This window comes from Acanthaster planci, linkage group LG13 (assembly GCF_054643075.1).
Source record: "Acanthaster planci isolate LZ-2023a linkage group LG13, COTS_SCS, whole genome shotgun sequence".
Classification (NCBI taxonomy): Eukaryota; Metazoa; Echinodermata; class Asteroidea; order Valvatida; family Acanthasteridae; genus Acanthaster; species Acanthaster planci.
In genome coordinates, this window is record NC_141789.1 from 12,999,247 (window position 1) to 13,021,574 (window position 22,328).

General features: G+C 44.6%; 2 protein-coding genes across 5 annotated transcripts in view; one reads left to right on the plus strand and one right to left on the minus strand.

Annotated features, from left to right (window-relative positions):
* The first annotated feature begins 177 nt into the window (after positions 1–177).
* LOC110983427 (uncharacterized) lies at positions 178–10,388 on the plus strand. The gene is made up of 9 exons (XM_022242680.2): positions 178–742; positions 1,258–1,451; positions 2,187–2,288; positions 2,847–3,011; positions 3,433–3,571; positions 4,233–4,790; positions 5,255–5,487; positions 5,962–6,137; positions 6,766–10,388. The coding sequence occupies exons 1-9, from the start codon at positions 283–285 to the stop codon at positions 7,544–7,546; spliced, it is 2,808 nt and encodes a 935-aa protein (XP_022098372.2). The 5' UTR covers positions 178–282; the 3' UTR covers positions 7,547–10,388.
* LOC110983384 (disintegrin and metalloproteinase domain-containing protein 12-like) overlaps positions 8,856–22,328 on the minus strand; it is a 41,011-nt gene continuing 27,538 nt past the window's right edge. Inside the window, exons 18-22 of one of the 4 annotated variants that reach the window (XM_022242610.2) lie at positions 21,737–21,851; positions 20,398–20,469; positions 17,272–17,404; positions 16,629–16,700; positions 8,856–14,121 (exon numbers count right to left, since the gene is read on the minus strand). In XM_022242610.2, coding sequence (XP_022098302.2) covers positions 13,410–14,121; positions 16,629–16,700; positions 17,272–17,404; positions 20,398–20,469; positions 21,737–21,851 — 1,104 coding nt within the window. In that variant the 3' untranslated portion in view covers positions 8,856–13,409. Of the gene's footprint in view, positions 14,122–16,628; positions 16,704–17,271; positions 17,405–20,397; positions 20,470–21,736; positions 21,852–22,328 lie in introns of all 4 variants that reach the window. The other 3 variants (XM_022242608.2, XM_022242612.2, XM_022242611.2) reach the window with 3 other exon arrangements.

A 22,328-nucleotide genomic window follows, 5' to 3' on the forward strand; every position in this document is an offset into this window, starting at 1 on the left:
CCAAATATTCGATTTTTCAGAGGCATATTCACATTTTGGGGTGACCGTAAGGCCGAAGATTGATTTATTTTGCCTTGAAATGAGGCTACGAGCCAGCGTCATCAACAAACAATATATAGCTGGTTTCCAATGCTTACCCTGAATCTTTTTTTAAGTGGTGAAGGACACCAGCGAAACCAAACTTTCCTCGTCATTGCATCCATTTTGCATCGCAATCATCTTCAAGCAAGTTAGTCTCAAACGTATCGGCGAAAAGGCGCCAGAAATTTCTGCACGGTAAACATGGCAGAAGGACTGCGTTTCTTAGCGCAAATGTCGGACGAGAATGCCCACTTGTTGACGCAGGAAAGCACAAATTTGGATTCTGGACAGGATGAACAAGCAATGATGAAAGTAACGCCAACCACCGACCACGATTACCTGGAAGGTGCCGGTGGAAAACAGCAGCATGAGCCGCGTCTGGACATCGTCAATGTAATGACCACGCCGGCAGTGCCCGTTGGCCCAACAGTTGCTGTGTCTTCGTCTCCGCTGACACCGCTTCAAAACCAGCCCAAAGACGCGAACGATGTGGCGGATGTCAAACTGGATAAGCCCTGGAACAAGATAGGAACCTGGACCAGCACTTACAAGGGCTGCTTCACGACAAACGAAGAGCTGGAGCAAGTTATTAAGTTGTACACGGAAGGAACCGACAGCCGGTGGGTGGTGAGCTCAAAGGATAGACTCTTTGGATCAACTGGTAAGAAAGTGGAATCCGCTTTCTCGTGGTCGGAGGTTGTTCCATCTGTTTTCCTCCATGCCCTGTTGCACTCACGTCTGGACAACGGGCAACTCTCCATTCACTTTGTAGGCTACAGGGATTAGCAGGTTTTCCTCATTTTGTGCTGTAACATGATAAAGTAACTGAAACCTTTTTCGGTGTGGTGTGGGAGATATTCATAGGGCATATATGAAATTTCTAGCTTGATGTAAATTAGGTTAAGAGCTTAGTCAATAATTGTGCACTTCAGAAAAAGAAATCAAGCCAAAATAGACTTTCACTGGCACTGTGGACTTTGTAAGGGTAGATGTGAATGCAAGATTTGTGAATGGGAATTCTTGGGGTAAAAATATTGCTCTTGCAAGGCACCAGAGGCGGAAAATCAAAGTATGTCATGTTTGGATACATCAACAATTGGGTTCAGACTTAAACAACTGGAGGGAAAGTGTTTAACACAACTCTTCCTGAAAGCACTCCTCCGTTGTCCCACACAGACATCAAGCTCAGCAGGTTCAAGTTGTTCTGGAGGGCCAGGGGCCAGGAGGATGACCGAAAGGCAGCTTTCCCCGATTACGATGGCATTCCTTTCATCATGGTCGGCCGTAAGTTCTGGGGTTGTCACCTGGGACGAGACAAGTGTCGCTCGGGAAAGATCAAGTATCGCACGAAAATGCAAGAAAAGAGCCAGGTACGGTAGCAATGACATGCTCTAATCTATTTTTAAGCTACTTTCCAACTGCTAAAAAGAAAAAACCTTCAGTTTTGCATTTCATTTCCTTCAGGACAGGACGAAACTATCATTTCATTTATTCCTTTTCTTTTTTCTTATTTTACAACTGACACACTTACGCTCTTTCATGATTTTTGTTAATAATGTTGTTAAACCATGAAACAATTTAAAGGTGAAACAATATAAACAACTTTGGTTTGTTGAAGTTATTAAAGAGACAGAAAGTATAACCATGAAGCAAACAGTGTTCAAACAGTTAATTTATATCCATCATATTTCCTCAAAATGTGAAAAGTGATTGGGAATGTTATTAACCTGGCTTTGTTTTGTACTTTTTACACAGTAGAAGTGTCCAGCCGTATCAAACTGTTTCACTGACAGACCGTTGCACATTTTGTAGATTGTGAGATTACGTTTGTGGAGAATATTTATTTTTTTTACTGATATTCTCCTATAGACTGATCTGACGACCAAAATTAAGATCCTTTACGGCAGGGCCAGCCTGTGTTTGCATGCAGGGGTATGCTCATGTTTGACCAATAGGGTGTCGCGACTTGCCAAAGTGCCCGCACCCAAGTTTAGAACCCATGCAGGAGTGTGTGGCCCTGCATTGATGCCGTCTCCTTAGAACCTCTGTACACAAGGTGCTTAATTTGCATAGTTTTGAACAAACTCTCATTTCTGAATCTGTAGGAGAGCGAATCGAGCAATTGGCCCATCACCCGGTCCTCCAAGAAACTTGGCTGTCCAGCCGTCATCAGCACCGTTCACGTCTTGAAGTTCCACGAGTATCCAGTAAATTGAGGATTTGGTTGTTTATTAGTGAAATGTTGCTGTTGCAAGTCATTCATATACAAACTTTACAGCTTGCTGTGTCTTTTTTTTACTGTAAAGAGAGGAAAAATGTATACTCGAGGTCATGCTGTAAATTTTGGGCTTCATTTTTTCATGTCCCTGTCACACCTAACATATGATTTGGTAAGTTCAGAGCACTTTCTTTAAATTCTGAGAGTGATTAAGTGATTCAAAACACCTGCCAGACAAATAGTAATTGTTTGAAGTCAATTTCAATGATGTTTCCATGGCAAATTACACAGGTCAGGTGTAACAGGGACACAAAAATGTCACATCTTTGGACCACAAATTTATAAAAATTTTGATGGGCAAATTATTATTTTCAAACTGTTATTTTCAAATTACCAGTTTTATGAATAAATTCTGCAGTTGAAAGCATTGCACAAAACGATTGTACCAACCAAACTTACCTCAGCATCTGTTTAGAGAAGACGGCAGTCAAGATTTCAACAAGGTTTTGAGCATTTGTTCTTGTTTTCCAACTTGCCCATTGAGCAGATCTCGCAATCGATGACCGAGTTCCGCCGCAAACAGTTGCTGAAGCGACTTAGGCAGTCGCTCTTGTCCAAGCACAGCATCGTCAAGGCGGAGCAGCGGTTCTACGTTCACCTGGCCCAGCCCGACGAGCACCTCCACGACCGCGTCAGCTCGAAAGGATTGCAGGTACGATGATTTTTCCCATTGGCTTTGTGCACGTTGACTGAGGGCGCTGTGCAACCAAGGCTGTCAGGGCTGAAGTGGGGAGCCCATTCATTTTTTCAAGGGAGCACGCCGGCTACACGTGTACACACCCATTGATTGCAAGGTGTCCATGTGAGAAGTGCCGTTTTAATTCTTAGCTGGAGGTAATCACAAAGGCAACTTATACCCTGTTTCATTGAATTACAGATACTGAAAAATTGCCACAGCTAAGGAGATGGCGTTTTCAAAAATCTACTAATTTCATAAGTTTGAGTTCATTTTACAGGCGGGTTTTTGTAATTTCAAGTTTGTTGGTTCAGGATTGGAGATGTCTATGCTCTGCACATTTTCACGGGAGGGCAAAAAACTGATATAACCTGCCAAATTCTGTGTTTCCCATCAGGATGGCGCGTGCTATGCTATGTCCGGCAAGGTCGAGCGGAGTTTCGTCTACAGAATCACTGAGCTGCACCATGCTGGCATGTTCAGATTATGTGAAGTCAGTCGCATGCTGGATTCCTATCGCAAAGAGCTGTACAAAGGTCAGAGAGTCCGTTTCTTGGGGAAAAAAATGGGAGGGGGAAAAGTGATGGCCTCAACATATTCAGAGTGAGATAAGATGTGGTAGGATTATTCTTAGGGTTGTGCTGGACATCCGCATATTCGATCGATTATCGAATATTTGAATATTATTTTCTGAAGTTGAATTTTCGAATACCAAATTCTTTAAAAGAAGGGAGAATTTTCTTCCGTTAATGAGAAAAATTGCACTCTGGAGGCTTGTTTCAAGCCGATTCAAATGAAAAGCTACAGAAATCTTGCAATTCAATAAGTAAATAATTCATTGAAAAATTTAATTGTTCATCTCTTGAATCTTGCAAAATTGTGGCTGGAGATACTCCTGGACGTGAGAAGCCATTACATGTATAGTGATTATAATGTACAATTGTGAGCGCCATAGCAACTGATTTTGTATATGTACAATGTATGTATGATTTTGTAGTTTAATCATCAACAATCTCCCAATCGGTAAAACCGAATATCCCGATATTTGATCAAATTGAAGTTCAAATATTGGAATAGTGACTTATTTGAATTGACTCAGCCCTAATTATCCTAATTTCTGTGAGCAAAAGGAACTATAAAATGAATTTGATATTTTCCCAATAGCTTTCTGATATTGTTTTTTATTTTGACTGGCAGATGAAGAGCCTCCTTCCCAGGACCTGGTCCCTGAGCTCTACCCCAATCACAACCTCATTCATTATGTCATCTCCCATGCCGTCAAGGTGACGGCCCTGCTGGAGATGGACCTGGGCCACGGCCACCGGCTGGTCAGCGGCTGGCAGGCGGACCACCCTGACGACAGCTGGTACTACCAGCCTTTTGCCTCCAGCGGACCCATCCGGCGGGCCAAAAACAAGCAGGACCGCCTGCTGGCGGGCCACTACCCAGACCTGTCACAGACGTTCCTCTTCTGCTGCCAGCGTGCCGCCCAGCGCCGCCTGCTGGCGGCCTATGGCACGGTCTGCCTCCTGGACAGCCCCCGGGGCAAGACGCTGATGCCCACCTACTTCCTGCAGGTGCGGACCCACGCTGGCTACCAGCTGGTGGGCACGGTCCTCATGCAGTACTGGAGCAGCCAGGCACTGGTGGACGCTCTGCAGGTTGTGAGAGACTGGAACCCAGACTGGCAGCCCCAGGCCATGCTGGTCGACTTGATCGAAGAGGAAGTTGAAGCCCTTCAGAAGCTCTTTCCAGGTAAAAAAAACAGAAGGATGTACTTCTTCAGGGTTTGAATTTAATTTCAAAAAATCACTGGACAGCTGGTCCAGATTTACCAGACAGAAATCAGTTGTACAAGACCATCTCAGTACTTCCTATATAAATACATGTACCAGCATTCTGATTGACAATCTCTTTCTGTTACATGGGATGAATTGAGGAATGCTGTCTGCTCTAATGGACTTTTAAACAAATTACACCATTATCGGATGTGAATGGGTATTGCTGAAATTATTCATTTTGTGCTGTAATTTTTTGGGGGGGTTTCCCCCAGTGTTTTTCCACACCAGCCATAAGATATTAGACTTCTAGACTTGTACGGTCAGGGGCTGCACGAAACTGCCATCGAAGTCGGAGGACACTTTCCGGCGGTCTAGAGTGAAATTTGAACGCTGTTGGCAGTCCACAAAGTTCAAGATGTTCCCATTTTTTTCGGACAGAATGCAACTTTTACATCTCCTCCGTTCACCGGGAGCTGGCGTGGCTGGACTACCTGAACGCCGGCGAGGGGGAGGACCGCAGCTCCGACTCCGCCCTCCTGGATTCCCTGGTCTACGCCCGGACCGAGGAGGAACTCAGTGAGGCGTTGACGAAGCTGCGAGAGAGCCCCCTGTGGGCCGAGAACCACCGCCTGCGACACTGGATGACCGTCCGATGGCTGCCACACATCAAGGTAGAGGGGGCCAAAAGAATTGAGACACTTGCTTGCTGGCCGTGTAAGTCAGTTAATCCACCGCAAAGTCAGTCCACACTGACAGCACACACAGATGCCGGAGCCAGCTTGAAAAATGATGCCAGCATCGACTCGAGGCTGTGGTTTATTTAGAGACTGTTCGGGCCATAGTGGGCCACCAAAATCCAAACGAAAAGCCGACGATTGCAGGCAAAGACCTCAGGAAGGCAGATGCGAATCACTGAGGATTTCAAGAATCAGAGGTATTTTATTCTCGGGCTTGAGGAAATAATTCAGTAGATCGCCCGAAAACTTGATTTGCTTCCTCAACAGGTCTTGGGTTTGAGCGATTGTTTATCGCAATAGGTGAAATATTTTCCTCGGAAGAAGCAAAACACATGGCTTGACGTGGTGTAGTAAATCAACATTGGTGTTTGCTATTTCCTTTTCTCTGTATCTATTGGTTTTTGGCAGATGTGGTCGTACGCCTTCATCAGCAAGGAGATCCTAGTCACCATGTGTGCCAATGAGGGGCTGACCAGACTGCGGGAAGCCCTGATCTATGATTGGCTGGGGTCCGTCCGCAGCCGGACGCTCAGCGAGCTGCTGACCAGCCTGGTCATGGAAGAGATGCCCAAGTTGTACGACAGGTGCGTCCTCGGGTACTAGGGGGGTTGACAGTTGGGCGTGTCCTCGTAGTTGGGACTACTGAGGTGTCGGGTAGCACTGCTAGGTTGATAAGCTTCTAACCGTGCCAAGCTGGCGATGAGCAACAAGTTTCAGGGCCAAAATTGTCATTGGAGGAAATTTCAAAAGTCTCGGAATACTGAAAAGCAGTTCTGATTTATGAAGAATAAACATTAGCATAATTGACTCGGTTCAAGAATAGAGGGAGAAATTGGAGTTTACTAAAAGCTCATGAAGAGGAAAGCAGGTTGCTTCTGATTGTAAAATGTACCCACTTGTGGGATAAAGATGCTGTAAAAATGACCGTTTGAGATAACGGACAGCGTATCTTAATGAAAGCACTAACTTCAACTACCGTCTGGAGGCTCCCTTCAAACTTCTAGAATGTACATTGTACATGTTAGCACAGTTATTTCCAATTCTATGGGTAAATGTCAGATTTTGTGTCAAGAACTGTGTTTCGTTTTATACAGCTTAACGGCTGTATCTTTATTCACAAAAACAAGGGTTTTCTCGTTGAATCATTTGAAAATGTTCTCTGTGCACACTCAGCTCAGTGCAAAGTCCCGTTTTTCCCCCGTTGTCCAACAGCTACTGTGAAGAGAATCAGACGATGGCTACCTCTAACCGCTACCAGTACTGTACCGGCCTGCCGGTCTACATCAGACATCAGCCAGTGCCTGCCCGGGCGCACATCAACGAACTGATCTCGTCGCTACCCTCGATGAAGGTCAACCAGCAGGGGGAAGGGCGGTTCCTGGTCAGGAGGGAGGACGACGACTTTGAGCACAGCGTCTACTTTGGCAGCGAGACCGAGTATCCGTCCTGCGACTGCTGGGCCTGGCTGACGGGCCTGGACATCTGCGAGCACTTCTGCGCCGTCTTCAAGGAGTGCACTGACTGGCATTGGTGCCAGCTGTCGCCGCTCTACACGGGGAATCTCATCTTCGCGCTGGACTCGGCTATACTGGAGGTCCTGCCGCGTGAGGTGCCACGATGCAGCGGCAGCGGCGGCGGCAGCCACGGCAGCCAAAACAACCCAGTCGAGTATGGGGAATGCGTGCAGGTGTCCATGGACGACTTTGGGGCCCAGGAGGTGCTTGGGATGGAGGCCAGCGAGAGTGAAGGAGAGGAGGACACCGGGAGCCTTGCGGGCTCCACCTGGCAGCTGGACCGCAAACAGACCACCTGCAAGCAGCTGCTGGACCAGCTCAGCCACCTGACGGAGCAGACCAAGGACCCCGAGGACGTGGACTACATGACCAACAACCTTTTGCTGCTGCTCAGACAGATGCAAGGGAAGAGAAACGACGCCAGCCCCACCCGGCAGACTCGTGGCAGGAAGAGACAGCGGAGTGGAAAGGCAAAGTAACCGAGAATGAACGGAGGAACGCTGCATGCTCAGTCGATCTGGCGAATCTTTAAATACTGATGTAGGAAGACGTAATAGTTGCAGCTGACCTCAAAAGACAATTTGGGGAAAAAAAACACTGAAATAAGGCACAAGAAATTCAACAGAAGACACGGAAACCATAACAACTTGTACATGTATCGTGCTCAGTATTGGCCAAACTTGAGTGTTCCACGAGGCAAAGAAGTTCTGTATCTAAATAATGGCAGATCTCCCATCAAGATAAGAACCGGAGAGAGGAAGTGCACAGTAAATTGTTTTTGTTAGCAAAGTAGGGGTTTTTTGAAGGAGGGATCTTTGGTGAATGCAACACCCTGCATTGTGGCCTTTTATAAGCCATTTGTGACCCGTCACCACACAATGAGCTGAAAAGTCAGAATTTTCAAAAAACTGAGATATTGGTACTTTTTGAATTCAGCAGAAAGAGAGCTTTCCAATGGAATTTACATGGAACACTTAGGGTAGAAGTATAAGGTGACATTGTGGCATTATTCTGGCAGCTTTGCGTCTTTGTTCCCAACATAGTTTCAACATTTCAGACTAGGCACGAATAATACTATCGTCAAAATTGCTGAGAAAATAACATTTTTAAATATGTGATTCTGTGAAATATTTGGAATTAAATAGGAGACGGGCTACTCTTTCCAAATATTACAAGACTCAAAAAATTGACCTCCACTTCAATATGACTTTGAACCCTGAAAATAGGAAAGAGCAAGACGTGACTTTACTCTCATTTTGTCGTGACAGGTCGCATTTTAGGAGAGCATAAATGGGAAAGTATGGCTCATGTCACGTCCAACTTTCATGAAAAAGACAGTTCAGTTTGTCCGGTTGATAGGTATAACCAGCAGAAGTTACACTTAAAACGGAGTGTGGGAATGGGACATTCTATGCAGTCTGTTAACGATGGTCATGTTGCGCTGGTTCTTACACCAGCCTGCCTTTCTCCCTTTGGATATCCTCATGGCAAATTGAGTTGAACTCGCTACCTTGACCTTGGTACTTGACAGGTAGCTTGAAGAGGAAACTTGGGGAGAGGCTTTTGAATTAGAGGGGCACCCATCAAGATGAGTGTTCCCCGAACCAGATGATTCCTTTGACATCTGATTGTTAGAGTTTTGCAGGAACGGCTAGATTCAAGGAAGGGTGTTCACCCACCTCTCTGTAGGGTCAATGACGGCGGCTTCCTTCATCAGCAGGGTGCTGTCATTGGCCACAGTCACAAACGCAAATCACCATTTTCACAGAAACTCATTCTACAAGAAACTATGGTTTCCAATGCTGTACATAGAGGAAAAATATTTATTGACTCAAAAAATGACCAAAAAAATAACAGCCTGTACATTTATGTAGAGAGTACCCCCACACCAAGTGTTTTGTGTTTACAAGAGTCGAGTTGAAACTGGAAGTGCTGTAGTTTGATCCGCCTGTACTAAATCTATGAAATTCTGTAAAAGCCTCAATCTTTGTATACTTACAATAATCTTGATAACTCTTCAGGGCTTGCGTAGGTTTTTTCCTTTTCTAACAAAGGCCGAAAGTTGTCTTTTTTGATGGGTTTCCACAAGTCTTGTTCTTCAGTTTGCAAAAAGAACAGATTTTTAAACAGGACACAGAACAAAGTGTTTGCATCAAAGCAATAGAAATAGTTTCAAATAAAAAAACAAATCCCATGGATTTCTCATCCACGTCAACAGTGTTTCGACAAAAACAGACGAGTGGTTTTGACATGAAAACATTCCACCAGCGATAGCGTGCTTTGTTAAAATTCTCTGTGATTGTTAGAGCAGCTGCAGTCAAATCAACTTCAATGTTTTACCTTCAACGCCCCACCAAAAAAGTTTTGGTCTCTGTTCATTTTGCGAAACAGTTTTTCAAGGTTTCCAAGTGCCACTTGATGGAATAGTCCCTCTTAAAGAGGTTATCCACTCCATTTTGACAAATACACTGTGTAGAAGCAGTGCTGTACTCGAGACCGTCACTAGACCATGCACAAGACCAGTCACAAGTAACTGTGTGAACAATGACAAAGGAATGGTTTTTTTTCCGGTTCATTTGAATAGCTGGTGACTTGAATTCAGACTGGAGGTCTTGTGTGGTCTTGTGAAGGTCTTAAGCAGTCCCAACTACATGTGCAACACTGTATAAAACGTTCTCCAGTGCACATGTAGTTGATTTCCAATAAGCTCACATATGCAGGAGCAAGGAGCTAGTCTTATTCTGGTCAACAGATCGGTCTTCACTTCCAAAGCGTTCACAGGTTACATGTGGTTATATTAGTACTTTCTACATAATACGTTCATCAAAATGCAGACTTGCCTCTCGTCTTATTGCATCATTAATGTCTTACAACGAATGTAAATATCTGCCACTGTAAATTTTTCTTCAGGGGGGATTTTTAGCTCCAATTATAAATACTGTGCCTTGAAGACACCTGGACCTTTTTTTTGTACAGTTTTGATTTTGCAGCAATAAAGATCAATTTTGTTATCAAAATCCCTCCAGCTGTGTGTTTCAACGAAATTGTATAGTTTTGAAAGACAACTTCTGGGGTAAGCTGATTTCCATTTCCCCCGGCTAAATTAAGGTAACTACCATTAAAGTAAATAGAATTCCATCAACTTGGGCTTAAACTATACTTAATTTTTTTTTAAATGCATTACTTTCACATCCTCTTGATGCATGTTTCACTGGCCACTTTTAGCCAGTGATCCACTTTGTAAATTCTTTAGTATTATAGAAGCAAGTATAGAAGCAAGTCCCACAGAACCTTTTTTTTTTTTTTTTTAATTTTTTTTTTTCAATCATAAAAACCCACAGGGGACAAATACAGATTTCATACGGTCCAAATGAATGGCAAATTTCTAATTAACTCCATGCGACATAAGTTCACCTGGTCCAGACGCCCGACATACAGGGACCAGAAGTGGTTAACGAAAATAAAAATTCCTGGCATAGTACTTCTTAAACACACACTGGTCTCTCTCGCTTCACGGACATGATATTAGTTCTGATGCCCGTTGAAAAACATCTTCTTGCTTCAAATTCTTATATTCTCAAAGTGTTGCTTAAAGTCTTCAAGGTGGGTAAATACGGGTCTTTTTTTTACAATAAAGATTAGCATATAAGAAAGCGCATGAAAGACGACAAAGCAAAATATACAGAGATGCCTAGTGATGGCATGGGTAGTGTCCACAGACACTGAGAATCTTGCCATAAGAGCTGAAATACACAGCGAGTAAAACGCTGATTACTTACACTGAAGATAACTCTGCCTTTTATAACCTTGATTTGAAGTTGAGCCGACAAAGTGATGGCCACCTTGCAATGTTTTGACGACAGAAACAACAAATTTTAAAACACGCATGTGCCCTTTTTGCCCACATTTGTGAAGACTTCTGTCTTTAGCCTGGTATTGATTCACATGCATATAAAGGTAGCATTTTTGCAAAAATATACCTCTTGTCCAGCAAGAGGATATGGCAATACATAAACGGAAAATCTTTAACCTAGGTGAAAGTGCACACGTAACATAAAAATCATGATACAATAAAATGTCTCTTTTTTTTACACTACACCGACAATATAACATGGATCAATAAACCATAAGTAAAGCCTAGCACATTTAAAAAATATGGTATACTCTTGTCTTTATCCCCCAAAAAAGATAGGGTTTGCACACAAGTACTTGTTAGTCAGTTTTAGGCCCAGCTCAGATAGGGCTAATAGATTCCTCTAAAAAAACTCAGGAAAAAATTGTATACACTATTCACATGTCAATTACTGGCTCAGTAATGCCATATTATAATCCCATTCCTAATTGACAGGTTATTTACGTGGGACCTTTCAGGAAAGACGCGCCATATTCCTCATATCCAAGCTAGTTCAGTGATAACCATCGCTCTAATCGCTCTTTCTCTCTTGCTGATTGTAAGTCATTCAATTCTGTCTGGCCAGTCTATTAGATTGACGAATTGCTTGGGAACAAAAATGAGGGGAAAAAAAACAGAAAAAAGAAGATTCTATTAAACTGTGTCCCAGGCAAACCGCGGGGAACCGTTGACAGATGTATTGCACCAGACCTTGTCGACTGTCTTGTCAATGGTGGTGAGCCATTTCTGAAAATCGGGGGCTGTGGTTGCCAATAAAACAGAAATATATTGAAGCCACTGGCTGGCCAATGCAGTTGTTACCCTTGGAAAAGTAGTACTCCTTGCCACGCCCAGTAAATTTGAGCTCTCTCGATCTGTCAGAATAGGAAACTGATGACCAGTGTACAATCAACTCAAAGACCCCTAGCGCAGTGCCAACTTGCAGAATTTAGCCCGACAGAATCACTAGATCAAAGTGAGTGATAAACTTGCCATGATGCATATCAACCAAGACAACTCCGACAAGTTGACAATATTGCAAGTACCCAGTTGGGGGGGAGGGGGTTAGGAAGGTTGGATCTAAAATGTGAAACTGGCAATCCTTACGGTTAGGACCCTGCTTCTGTATAGCATATGTCAGAACTGGCAAGAACTTCACATCCTCTGCCGACCTCCTCCTCCAAAAGACTCTTCAGTTCTTCATTAGTGCACAAGGCAGATGACTCCCTGAGACTGAAAGGTATTGCTGGGCCGATACACACCTTGTAGGAGGTTCTGACATTGGTTGCCACTAGCCTACAAGGGCTGGCTGCACGTAACTGGTTACCATTGCGTGCATTGATTGCATCACAGAGTCAGGGATGTTGTACGATCACAGCTCCAATACAGGTTGCCTAAACCTGGGGCACAGGCGTTAAGTGCACAACCAATTACTGATAAAACTGCTCCTGATCTGTCCTTGAGAAATATTCTGAAGAGTTGACCTGATTGCGAGTTTACAGTGGAAAGAGCTCCTGACAGTTGGCGAACACGAAAGATAACAAGGCAACAATATTAAATTATTTTATACCTTCAAACTATTTGACTCAAAGGAAGTTAAGGACCACTTTTTTCTTGTAATCTTTTTTCCAAGCAATGAGTGGGGTTTAGTTCTTTGTCTAGATGGTGTTCTCACTGGAATAAAAAAGGTTAAAATGTTTCTAAACATCAAATGCACATTTTCAGCAGTAAAATATCTCATATACAAAAAAATACACAAAATAAAAAGAGGTCCTTAACTTTTTGAAGTCGTGTATAATGACCCATATAATTTTTAATCCTTGATATTTGATCGTCGTATTTTGCTGACAATTAAATAAAAATGATACAATATAGTTACACGTACTCATAATTTTGTAATGTTACATTAGTTTATTTATGATCACTTCAGTACCAACATATAAACCCAACAAACCTAGTTACTTCATACGAGATAAATTTGGCAACTAGTCATTTATTGTTATTACAAGATACAGCTCTTTAAAAAATACCGATACTTGCATAATGCCCTAAAAATCTGCTGAAAGTGTATCAAACATGAGAAACTATCCTCGTTACAAGTATGACCATGTTATGGGAGGGGTAGCATTCAATGAAATATCCTTATTTGTTCTGGGGCAGCTCCAGTGTACCGATTGGCCAGAATTGTTAGGCCAGCTTGAAATTCTGCCAATCACAGAGCACAACTATCTTGGCAATCGTACATGGAGATTCTGCATACATCCTTGGGTTACTTAAGTCGCAGGTCTGTGCCTATGGAGGGCAACATTCTTTCAGATTGCATAAGGCTTCAAACCGACGACTGGGCTTTGCAAAACTTTCTTTCAGATTCCAGCAGATTTTAGGAAATTACGATCCAAAACAGGGAAAGAAAAAGGCATGTTTTTACAACCAAGGCAGGTCAGTGAGCATCATACAGATGGGTTGCCGCTGGTACTGGATGGACGACGAGGTATGGGTGGGCGTTGCTTTGGAACAGCGACGCTCTTGATGCGTAGTGACTCGGGCCTCGGTGGTGGCGTGGGCCTGCTGACCGGTTTGGGCTTGTCTTCCTTTTCGGGAGTCGCGGCCGAGTTGTTGGCATTGAACTTGATCCTAGGCACTGGCGGTCGGCTGGTTGGCGGACGGAGTGCAACACTGCTGGGATTGGCAGGCTCCGTTGTGTTCTGTGTTGATGCCGAGGGCAAGGAGGGTGGCTTGGGGAGGACAGGCTTTAGAACCAGTCCTGGGGGAGGCCTGGGCGGGGCACTTGGGGGCTTCATGGGAGGAGCGGGAGGGGGAGCAGGGGGGCTGGTGACAGGTGGGGCAGGGGGTTTAGTGGGTGCCTTCCGCACAGGGTTCGGGTGTTTCACCTCGGCAGGGGTGGAGGGGACTGGGGGAGGCGGATTGGCAGGCTTCCTCTTGGACGACTCCCGCCTGACAACGTTGACAGCGTTGTCCGGCCTCTGGGGCGGCAGTGGGGGAGGCCGCACTGGCTCCGTCGTGGGCTTGTAGACTACACTGGGATCACGGGGCGCTGAGAAAGTGTTCATGACAATGTCCGGCCTGGGTGTTGGGTTCCGGGCAGGGTGACCGTTGGTGACATCAGCAGGAGTTGAAGTGCTCTCCGGGACACTCTTGAACCTGGAGGAACAAAGAGATGATTACATTTTGTACTTGTACAGTGGAACGTCGCTATACCGAAGACCGCTATACCGAAGACCGCTATACCGAAGACCGCTATACCAAAGACCGCTTTACCGAAGACCGCTATACTGAAGACCGCTATGCCGAAGACCGCTATACCGAAGACCGCTATACCGAAGACCGCTGTACCGAAGACCGCTATACCGAAGACCGCTATACCGAAGACCGCTTTACCGAAGACTGCTATACCAAAGACCGCTATGCCGAAGACTGCTAAACCAAACACCGCTATACCGAAGACAGCTATACCGAAGACCGCTTTACCGAAGACCGCTATCCCGAACACCGCCATACCGAACACCGCTATACCGAACACCGCTATACCGAACACCGCTATACCGAACACTGCTATGCCGAACACCGCTATACCGAACATTCAGCTGTACCGAACATCGTCCTTGGCTCCCAATATTTTGTGCACAAAACCTAAAGAACACTACGCAGCTGCAAATCAACCGAGATTCACCACAGCATGCCTCAGAGATCGATCCTGAGCAGTAGCTACACACCTTTTAGGATAAACTAAATATCAATTTTGTAACTCAAGATTTAATAAAACAGAAAAACAATTAACAGATACATTTCTAGAAACCTCAAACGTGAATGCAATGGCAAAACATCAGGAAAACAGCAAATCATAGTATCACGAGAGGGTACACTTCAGTTTGACAAGAGAGGGCGCTATTCAACATGGCAACGAAACGTTCGGCAGTTAATTGCGATATACCGAACGACCACTGTACCGAACATTTAGCGTGGACCCCGTTGTGTTCGTTATAGCGGCGTTCCACTGTAACAACTATGCAATTTCCATGGCGTTACCAAACCGAACTAGCAGAAATCACTTACATCACACACATGCTACATGCATGAGAAGCCAAAACCATCAAACAGCTTGGTGCAGGAATTTGCCAAAAAACAGCCGAACAAACAATAAAAACAAAACACAGAAAACATTCCATGCCAAATTTCATGAACTCTGGCTAGTGAAAACTGGTTCTTCAGCTGCGGTGGTAATCATGCACTTTCCGAGCAAATAATCGCCACATAGAATCTCAAGGAAACAGGAAGGAGTGTTTGGTCCGCTCTGTTTCCCACAAACTGCGTCTATGCTTAGAGTGGCTCTTGAGTTCACTCCGCTGGACTCGATTTACACCACAAGTGAGTCGAGCCCACATACCCTGCAAGGCCCCGAATTCAATTGCGCCAACAGCTCCCACCACAGCCTTGACTATTCGCTGCATCATCTTGAAATCCGTAACCCAAGAATGTGGCGCGAGAACCCTCAGTGGAATGTTAGTAAGCCGAGTTGAATGGCCTGGGTCAACCTTGGCCCCCTGTTCCTGTTGAGACTAGACAGCACAATTTCCCAAGCAAAACAGGTTCATTGCTGGTGGAATGTTTCCCAAGCTCTGTGATCAATGGTCTGACAAATTAAACAGTCCTGGGTAAATTTCTTTAACTTTCAGGTCAAAAGTTTAGGTATTAAAAAAAACCAGTTTAAAATGTCAGTCAACCTACACTCAAGTTCCAAAATTCAATTTTCACTTCACTCTTAACTTAAAAAATTATGATACTTCTTGGCAGTGGTTTGGCAAAAACAGGTGGGGAGACTCTTTACTTCATAATATATCAATATGAAGTCCAGTTAAACAGAACTGAATTCAAGCTGGCATTACACATTCATGCATTTTGCGATGCCATGCACTTTCTTCTAGTCGATTGATTTCTGTGGAGATGTTCACTTTTGTTGTTGATTGGTTTTGACTGCAATACACACGACAGCTTTCAGAATGGGGCCTTCCAAGACAGGAGTTGCCACTTAAGTTTTTGTACAGTGTGTTTCAATTTGTTTTTGAAACGTTAACTATAGAAACGGCTGCAAATCAGTAAACGTAATACACACAATGATCATAACGGCAGCTGTTAAACCAACTGAGCAGTATTTACGTCCAACATAAAAATGTCCTTCATTCTGGTATGAGGTGTTTTAATGGAACAACGGTGTAGCGCGTCTTTTTTTGCAGCACAAAACAAACTTTAAAATGCTCTGGCACAATTTCAACTTTTTGAGAGGGAGGGAGGCGCCGTCTAACGCTAAATGAAAACAACATGAATCTGAAATTTGGTGTTTATAGTTCCCATGGAGTTTCTAATCATGGTTGTTCTCATCTTTTCAAATGTTTCCACATAAAAATTACAAAAAAAAAAAAAAGCCAGCATTCGGCATTCAATACATTTGCATGTGCAATCATGCATCCTCCCCCCCCTTAGGGATGGCAGAGCAGTGAAGTGGCAAGGGGAGGGGTGTTTGAAAGAGACAACATGAGAGGGAACAAAGGAGGCATGACGGAATGCGTGGGGCAGGGGGAAGGAGGGTGTGGCACCCGGCAAGATAGCCAATGGATGATGCACAGCGATGGTAGGACCACCTTCCAACTTACCCTTGCCTACTGGGGCGTTTGATGTCGTGCTTGTATATGGGCCGTTGCAGGTGCGACGCAACTGGCGGGACGCTACTGTATCAAAACAGATATTTCTTTCTTTGCGTTTCTGGGTTGTTTTTTTTCCAAGTTAAAAAGACATCCTGACAACTGGCAGGTCAAAAAGCAAAATCTCACGTAAGAGAAATGCATTTTTCGTGAACTTTAAAGACTGGTAAAAGGGGCTTATTTCTGTGCAGCGAATCCCAGAAGGATTGCACTGAGCAAGCACCCGAAAACAGGCCGAGTTGGGTATGTTTAGCTTGTAAATCACTGCAAGTCTCATTAGGAGCTGAGAACTCCCCGCACAAGCCCAAAGTCACGAAAAATTGGGCCACCACCCAACTTCAGGCCACTACCCTCTTTAGCAATATCTCAACAAATACAATGGAATGGTCGCTGAACAGAACAGAACATAACAAAACACGGAATCGTCCCCCCTTTTGAAACCGTCAGAGCGAACGTCATAGATGGGGACAGGACATACATCTTGACCTGCGGGAGGGAGGTCGGTTTGGAGAGAAGAACAAAGCCAACGCGAAGGTCATTTTTCAGGCAGAGGGTAAAAGAGGACGGGAGGTGACCAACACGGACACCGACATACCTCTTCTTGCAGAGTATCTGTTGCAGTTTCTGCCTCTTGATGAATGCCGCTATTCCGCCAGAGACAAGCCCGGGGACGACCACCAAGAACACGACGAGCAGTGCCACCATCGTGTTGTTGTACGCCTCAACCTCTGTCAAAGTTAAGAGAAAAAAAGAAGGAAAACAGCACATTCATCCTAGTTAATTACATCAAGACAAGTTGACCGAGAGCACCAGGATGAAGCTATTATCAAACTAGTCTTCTTGTTTGTATCTCTAAGTGCATGCAAGTCAAATCCTGTGCAGTATTCTTGCACTGCGGAGCGTATTTGATAACATAAAGCTGAAATAATTGCTGGTGATGTTCACAGTTTCAATTCCAATTCCAGAAATTGCTGCTAAATGACCAGCCCAATCTCAGAGACTACGGCCCTGTCCGAAAATCTATTGTCGAGGCCTCTCCACGCATTGACAATGGAGCGAAGACCTAGACCCACACGTAGCTCTCGACGAGAGACTCGGGTGCAGCGTAACGCTCATGTTGACAAATTAAACCCACGCACTTTGTGTCCCAGGAACAATACAATTCTGAGACAAAATAGCCCGACAAAACCTGACAAAAACCCATTCGCTCCCAACAACACGGCAATCGAACTCTGATTAGACGGCGGAAGGTCTTCTCTTTTCATTAAAATCCAGTAACCATATTCAATTACAAGAGAGGAAAAAACAGGATGAGTTTGTATACTATGTGTTGTTAAGTAAACTCAAATTATGCAACACTTTTGCTACCGTTTATTTGTAACTCTCTGGTTTTAGGTACACTTTGAAGATAATATTTCCTTTTTTCAAAAAGCAACAAAGAGGAGCACAAGTACATCAATAAAATATGTGTTGCAGCCACAGTCATGGTGTTAAAAAGGGACAAAGATTGATAGCACAGACTCCTCGGTAAATACAAAGAAAGTTTAGATGTTCGAATATCTGTCAAACTCCCTGCTGGCCTCCCAACTGCAAGCACTGATTTTTTTTGGGGGGGGGGTGGTGCTGGGTATCAGCGAGTCTTTACCATGAAATTGGGCCCCAAAAGGGCAAGAGCTATAGCTATGACGGCAAGGTAGAACGGCTCTCTGCTTCAACAGCAACATATACCCACTGGATCAGTACTCATACCAAAGAGGGCGCCAAACAGTCTGAGCCGCGACAGCCCAGGGTTTGGCAGTCACATTTTGCTGCTCTGTGTGCACAGGTTTCCCAACTCCCTCAGAAGTTTTTTGCCCAAGACTTGGGTAAGATCTTCACAAAAACAATTTTTTCAAGAATTCCTTACACTGGCATTTGACAATTGGCATTCAAGAATGTCCTTGTGCTCAAATATTTTGGATTAGGATTAAAGGATGAATCAGAAAGTTAAAAGTAAATGATAAAGGTCACTGCAAGAAGACTGGCGGATAGAGACAGATGGCTTGGAAATGCCGAGTCGCTTGCACTTGCGGCCAGTTCGGACCTCACGCAATTGCAGTGAAAAGTGACGCTACAAAAAGTGTCTGGTGAAATCTGATCAAGCTGATATGGGATCACCATCTACAAATTTGCAAGCACAAAAAATTACACTCTCGTTTGTTTTTGCAGCGAGTAAGGCTTTTAACCACTTCATGCCAGGGCATTTTTCAATGTTGATGATGCTGGGCCGGCATGACTATCATTTTTTCCGTTTTCAAAATCCTTCAAAAATTCATCATTTCATTTAACGGTCGTTTATAGCCGCACGAAGTAATCTTTAGGCACTACTCTTAAGTTGACAGGTGACCTTCATTGACGCCTGAGTATTTCAGCCACGCCAGCAGCCTTGTAAACAGAGCCCAAATCGTGCGGTGTTATATAACTTTCTTTTGTTCACGAACCTGGCTCAGTGCACTGCTGACCTCTTTTCAATAGGGGCCAGATTAGCGTGCAGCGGTGCTGTGTGGCTCATCGCTGCAGTGGTGGAGTGCTTTTTTCCCCGGTGGTAATCCACTCGCTCTCAATGCCCCAAACCCTGGTATACGGTTTCAAAACAAGGCTGGATTATCACCACTTTTGAGGGTGAAAAATGTCGGTAATGCCCAGCAGCTTGGTCTTTTGTTCGGAGTACGGTCTTTTGTTACAGGGCCCTGTTTCCTTTGTCCGAGTTTGGAGACCCCGACCACGCATATAAACCATACGTCTCTGATTCCGGAGTCCCCGGCAGGAAGTGGTTAAGACAAAAATTGAAAAAGTTCCAAAAAAAGCTGATGGAAAAAGACAGGTGTTTCTCGACATCCAGATTAGTAGACAATTACGTGGATAAAAACCAATCACCAATGTGAAGAATATGCTGGGCACAATCAGTCCATCAGTGTAAATTGCTGAAAGATTACACGAATGATTCATCTTCTGGCAAGATCCGTTGCTTCCTCTGCCATTGGCTGATTACTTTTTCTCTCTAATCCTGGGTTACGGAAGATTTCTCCTGAAATGTGATATGGAGGCCGAGATTTCCAACAGGAACAACAGACACAGAGCAGAGCACTGCACAGAGCAGTGGGTCTATTTCTCGGAATGACTGATTGTACCCAACAAAGACATGCTGCAACAGACCTGCAAACATAAATACAATAATCCCATCTTTGATAATCTGCATTTGGAAAGCCGTGATGCTCTTCCCTCGCCGACGATATCGTGTGTGCACGCCGTCAACGGTGTGCATGAACTACTGCGTGCCGACAGGTGCATTGCATGTGACAAAAACTAGCGGGCTGACAGCACAAAACTGCGGCCAAAGCGCAGTTCTGCCAATGTCGCATTTTAATGCATTGGTCGCACAGCAAGTTGTGACAAATTTCATCAAACTTTGGTGCGTTAAGCCCAGCAAGGGGTACAATTCACAGGCTGACTACTGTGGCAAGTGAGACTTCCAATTCCAAAACTATACAGGGAAGAAGGTATCAAACAAAACTGTCGAAGGGAAGTGGATGTGTGAATGCGTGCTAGATGATATGAACAAAGATTATCATGCTCAATGCAATGCAAACAATTCATCTACGATGGCTGAATGAGTGAGGAAGTGGTTTGGTGACTTCTTGGGTTTTTTGGGGGGGTGAGTGCTTACACAGCCTGCATATACCTTTGTCATGGTCCGTGAAGTCGGGGTTCAAATTATCCGACTTGTCAGATGTTAGTGGAGGAACGGTGGGAGCTGTGGAAAGGAGGTTTGGGAAACAGAGGAAGGGGTGAAACCGAGGGAAAGACTCAAATTACGGGTTGATTAATTTCCAAGCAGGGTTGGTTTGGATAAGACGGGAGATGGAAGGGGGAAGTAAAAAAAAAAAGGACGAAAGTTACAAATGTCAAAAATTCTGATTAAAAAAAAATGGAAATCAGTCGGATTTTAGGGTGTTTCCTGTGCTGAACATGTAACACGGATAAAAATCATCATCATTATTCTTTTTAAGGTAGGGAAGGGGGAATTTTGGAATGTCTTGAAGACCACACATTTAATTTGGATAATGTGTCAACTCGGCGGCTGTCAAGACAGGGGGAGAACGTCTCCGAACACACTTCTAAGTGAACCCCTTTCCTCCTCGATTCAACACTGCATGCTGACAAGCCATCTCTTTCCTGCCACAAATCCCAGCATGCAAATCATGCACATCCACTGGGACGCCGCAGTCTTGGCCACAACACTGTGGCAACTCTCACCGCAGACAGCCTGCTCCAAGCACTGCAGTGGCCCCTACTCACAGGCATTGTCCTGGACATTGAGTGGGCAAGCACTCTTTCCGATATAAACGCAAGCCATTCTCCATGCTACAAAAATCTCCTATCACACATGCACATCACGGTAGAGCATGCCATAGGTTGCACATTGGCAACACACACTTATTTTCAAGTGGGAAGGGCCATAACCACAGCACACTTTACAGCCTCATTCTTTGGGACACAAAATAGCAGTCACACAAGGACTTCACCTACACTTGCTGGGCCTGGGCAGTATTATCTACCGCTGTTTGATGTATGAAAAACCTGAAAAGAGTAAACACTCCCTGCCTTATTAAGGACTTCATATTTGCAGAATCAGGTTCTTGTGGCCAATCTATGTAGAGCGTTAGTTCTATAAAGTGGGCATGGGCAGAAAGGGTATTATGTATTAAAAACTTGTTCGTGTAGGATTCAACATTTCAAAATGGCCCTCAGGACTGTTTTCCATTGGACAAGCTAACATTCCCAAATGAAACAGTGCTCCCCGCGAAATGATCCAACAGCATTCCCATGTTCAAAACGGCCGTTAACAAGGATTTACGCCGAAGCTGTGATACGACTGTGCCCGAGTGTTTAAGAAATGTGGTGAGTCTGAGTGTGTCCAAATGTTACGGCTGCGGCTAGACACAAAACACAGGCGTCGATGACGCATGCATGCATGAAGCCACAGTCGGTGATTTCTTAGCGGAGGGGGGGGTGCTTACCGTCACCCTGGGGTCGCGCCGGTCCGCTGTCGATGCTCCCTCCGTAGCCCGAGCTCTTGCACAAGGGCGGGGCCCACTTGGGATCACAGTGGCAGTGGTTGTTACTGTTACAAACCTGGAAATAAACAGAGGGGTAATTTTAACTTTTTCAAAATGGTAACAACTCAAGACAATGGCGCTGGTGCTTCTCTAATGGTTCGGGGGGGAGGAGTCAGCGTAGGGGAGGAGGGATCAAGACATAGTGGTGGTGGTGGTGATGAAAGTGGCAGTGCCGATTGAAAAAGTGATAGCTGCATTGGTGGTGCGTTAAATTGGTGGCTTGGTAAATTTTATGGAAGTTTATAAAAACTGATTGACTGGTCTTCCACTGTTTGGCACTTTTTGGGACCCAATATCACGACTTTGGATACTGCTCGCAAAAATCTTGAACTATGGCAGAAAACTCTGCGGTTGACGGTTAGCACATTTCATGGGGTTCAGAAGCATTTGTGGCTTGTGGGCATTTTCCTCTAGTATCTGAGGGTTTCGTCCTTACAGAGTTAGCTTGACATTTTTTACCAAGGTGCTGTAGCACATAACAGCGATCACAAGC

Excerpts from the sequence above, each read along its gene's own strand:
- LOC110983427 (XM_022242680.2), top strand. The coding sequence starts at position 283 with ATGGCAGAAGGACTGCGTTTCTTAGCGCAAATGTCGGACGAGAATGCC. Across the intron at positions 743-1,257 it reads TAGACTCTTTGGATCAACTG|ACATCAAGCTCAGCAGGTTC; the intron begins GTAAGAAAGTGG and ends TGTCCCACACAG. Across the intron at positions 3,012-3,432 it reads TCAGCTCGAAAGGATTGCAG|GATGGCGCGTGCTATGCTAT; the intron begins GTACGATGATTT and ends GTTTCCCATCAG.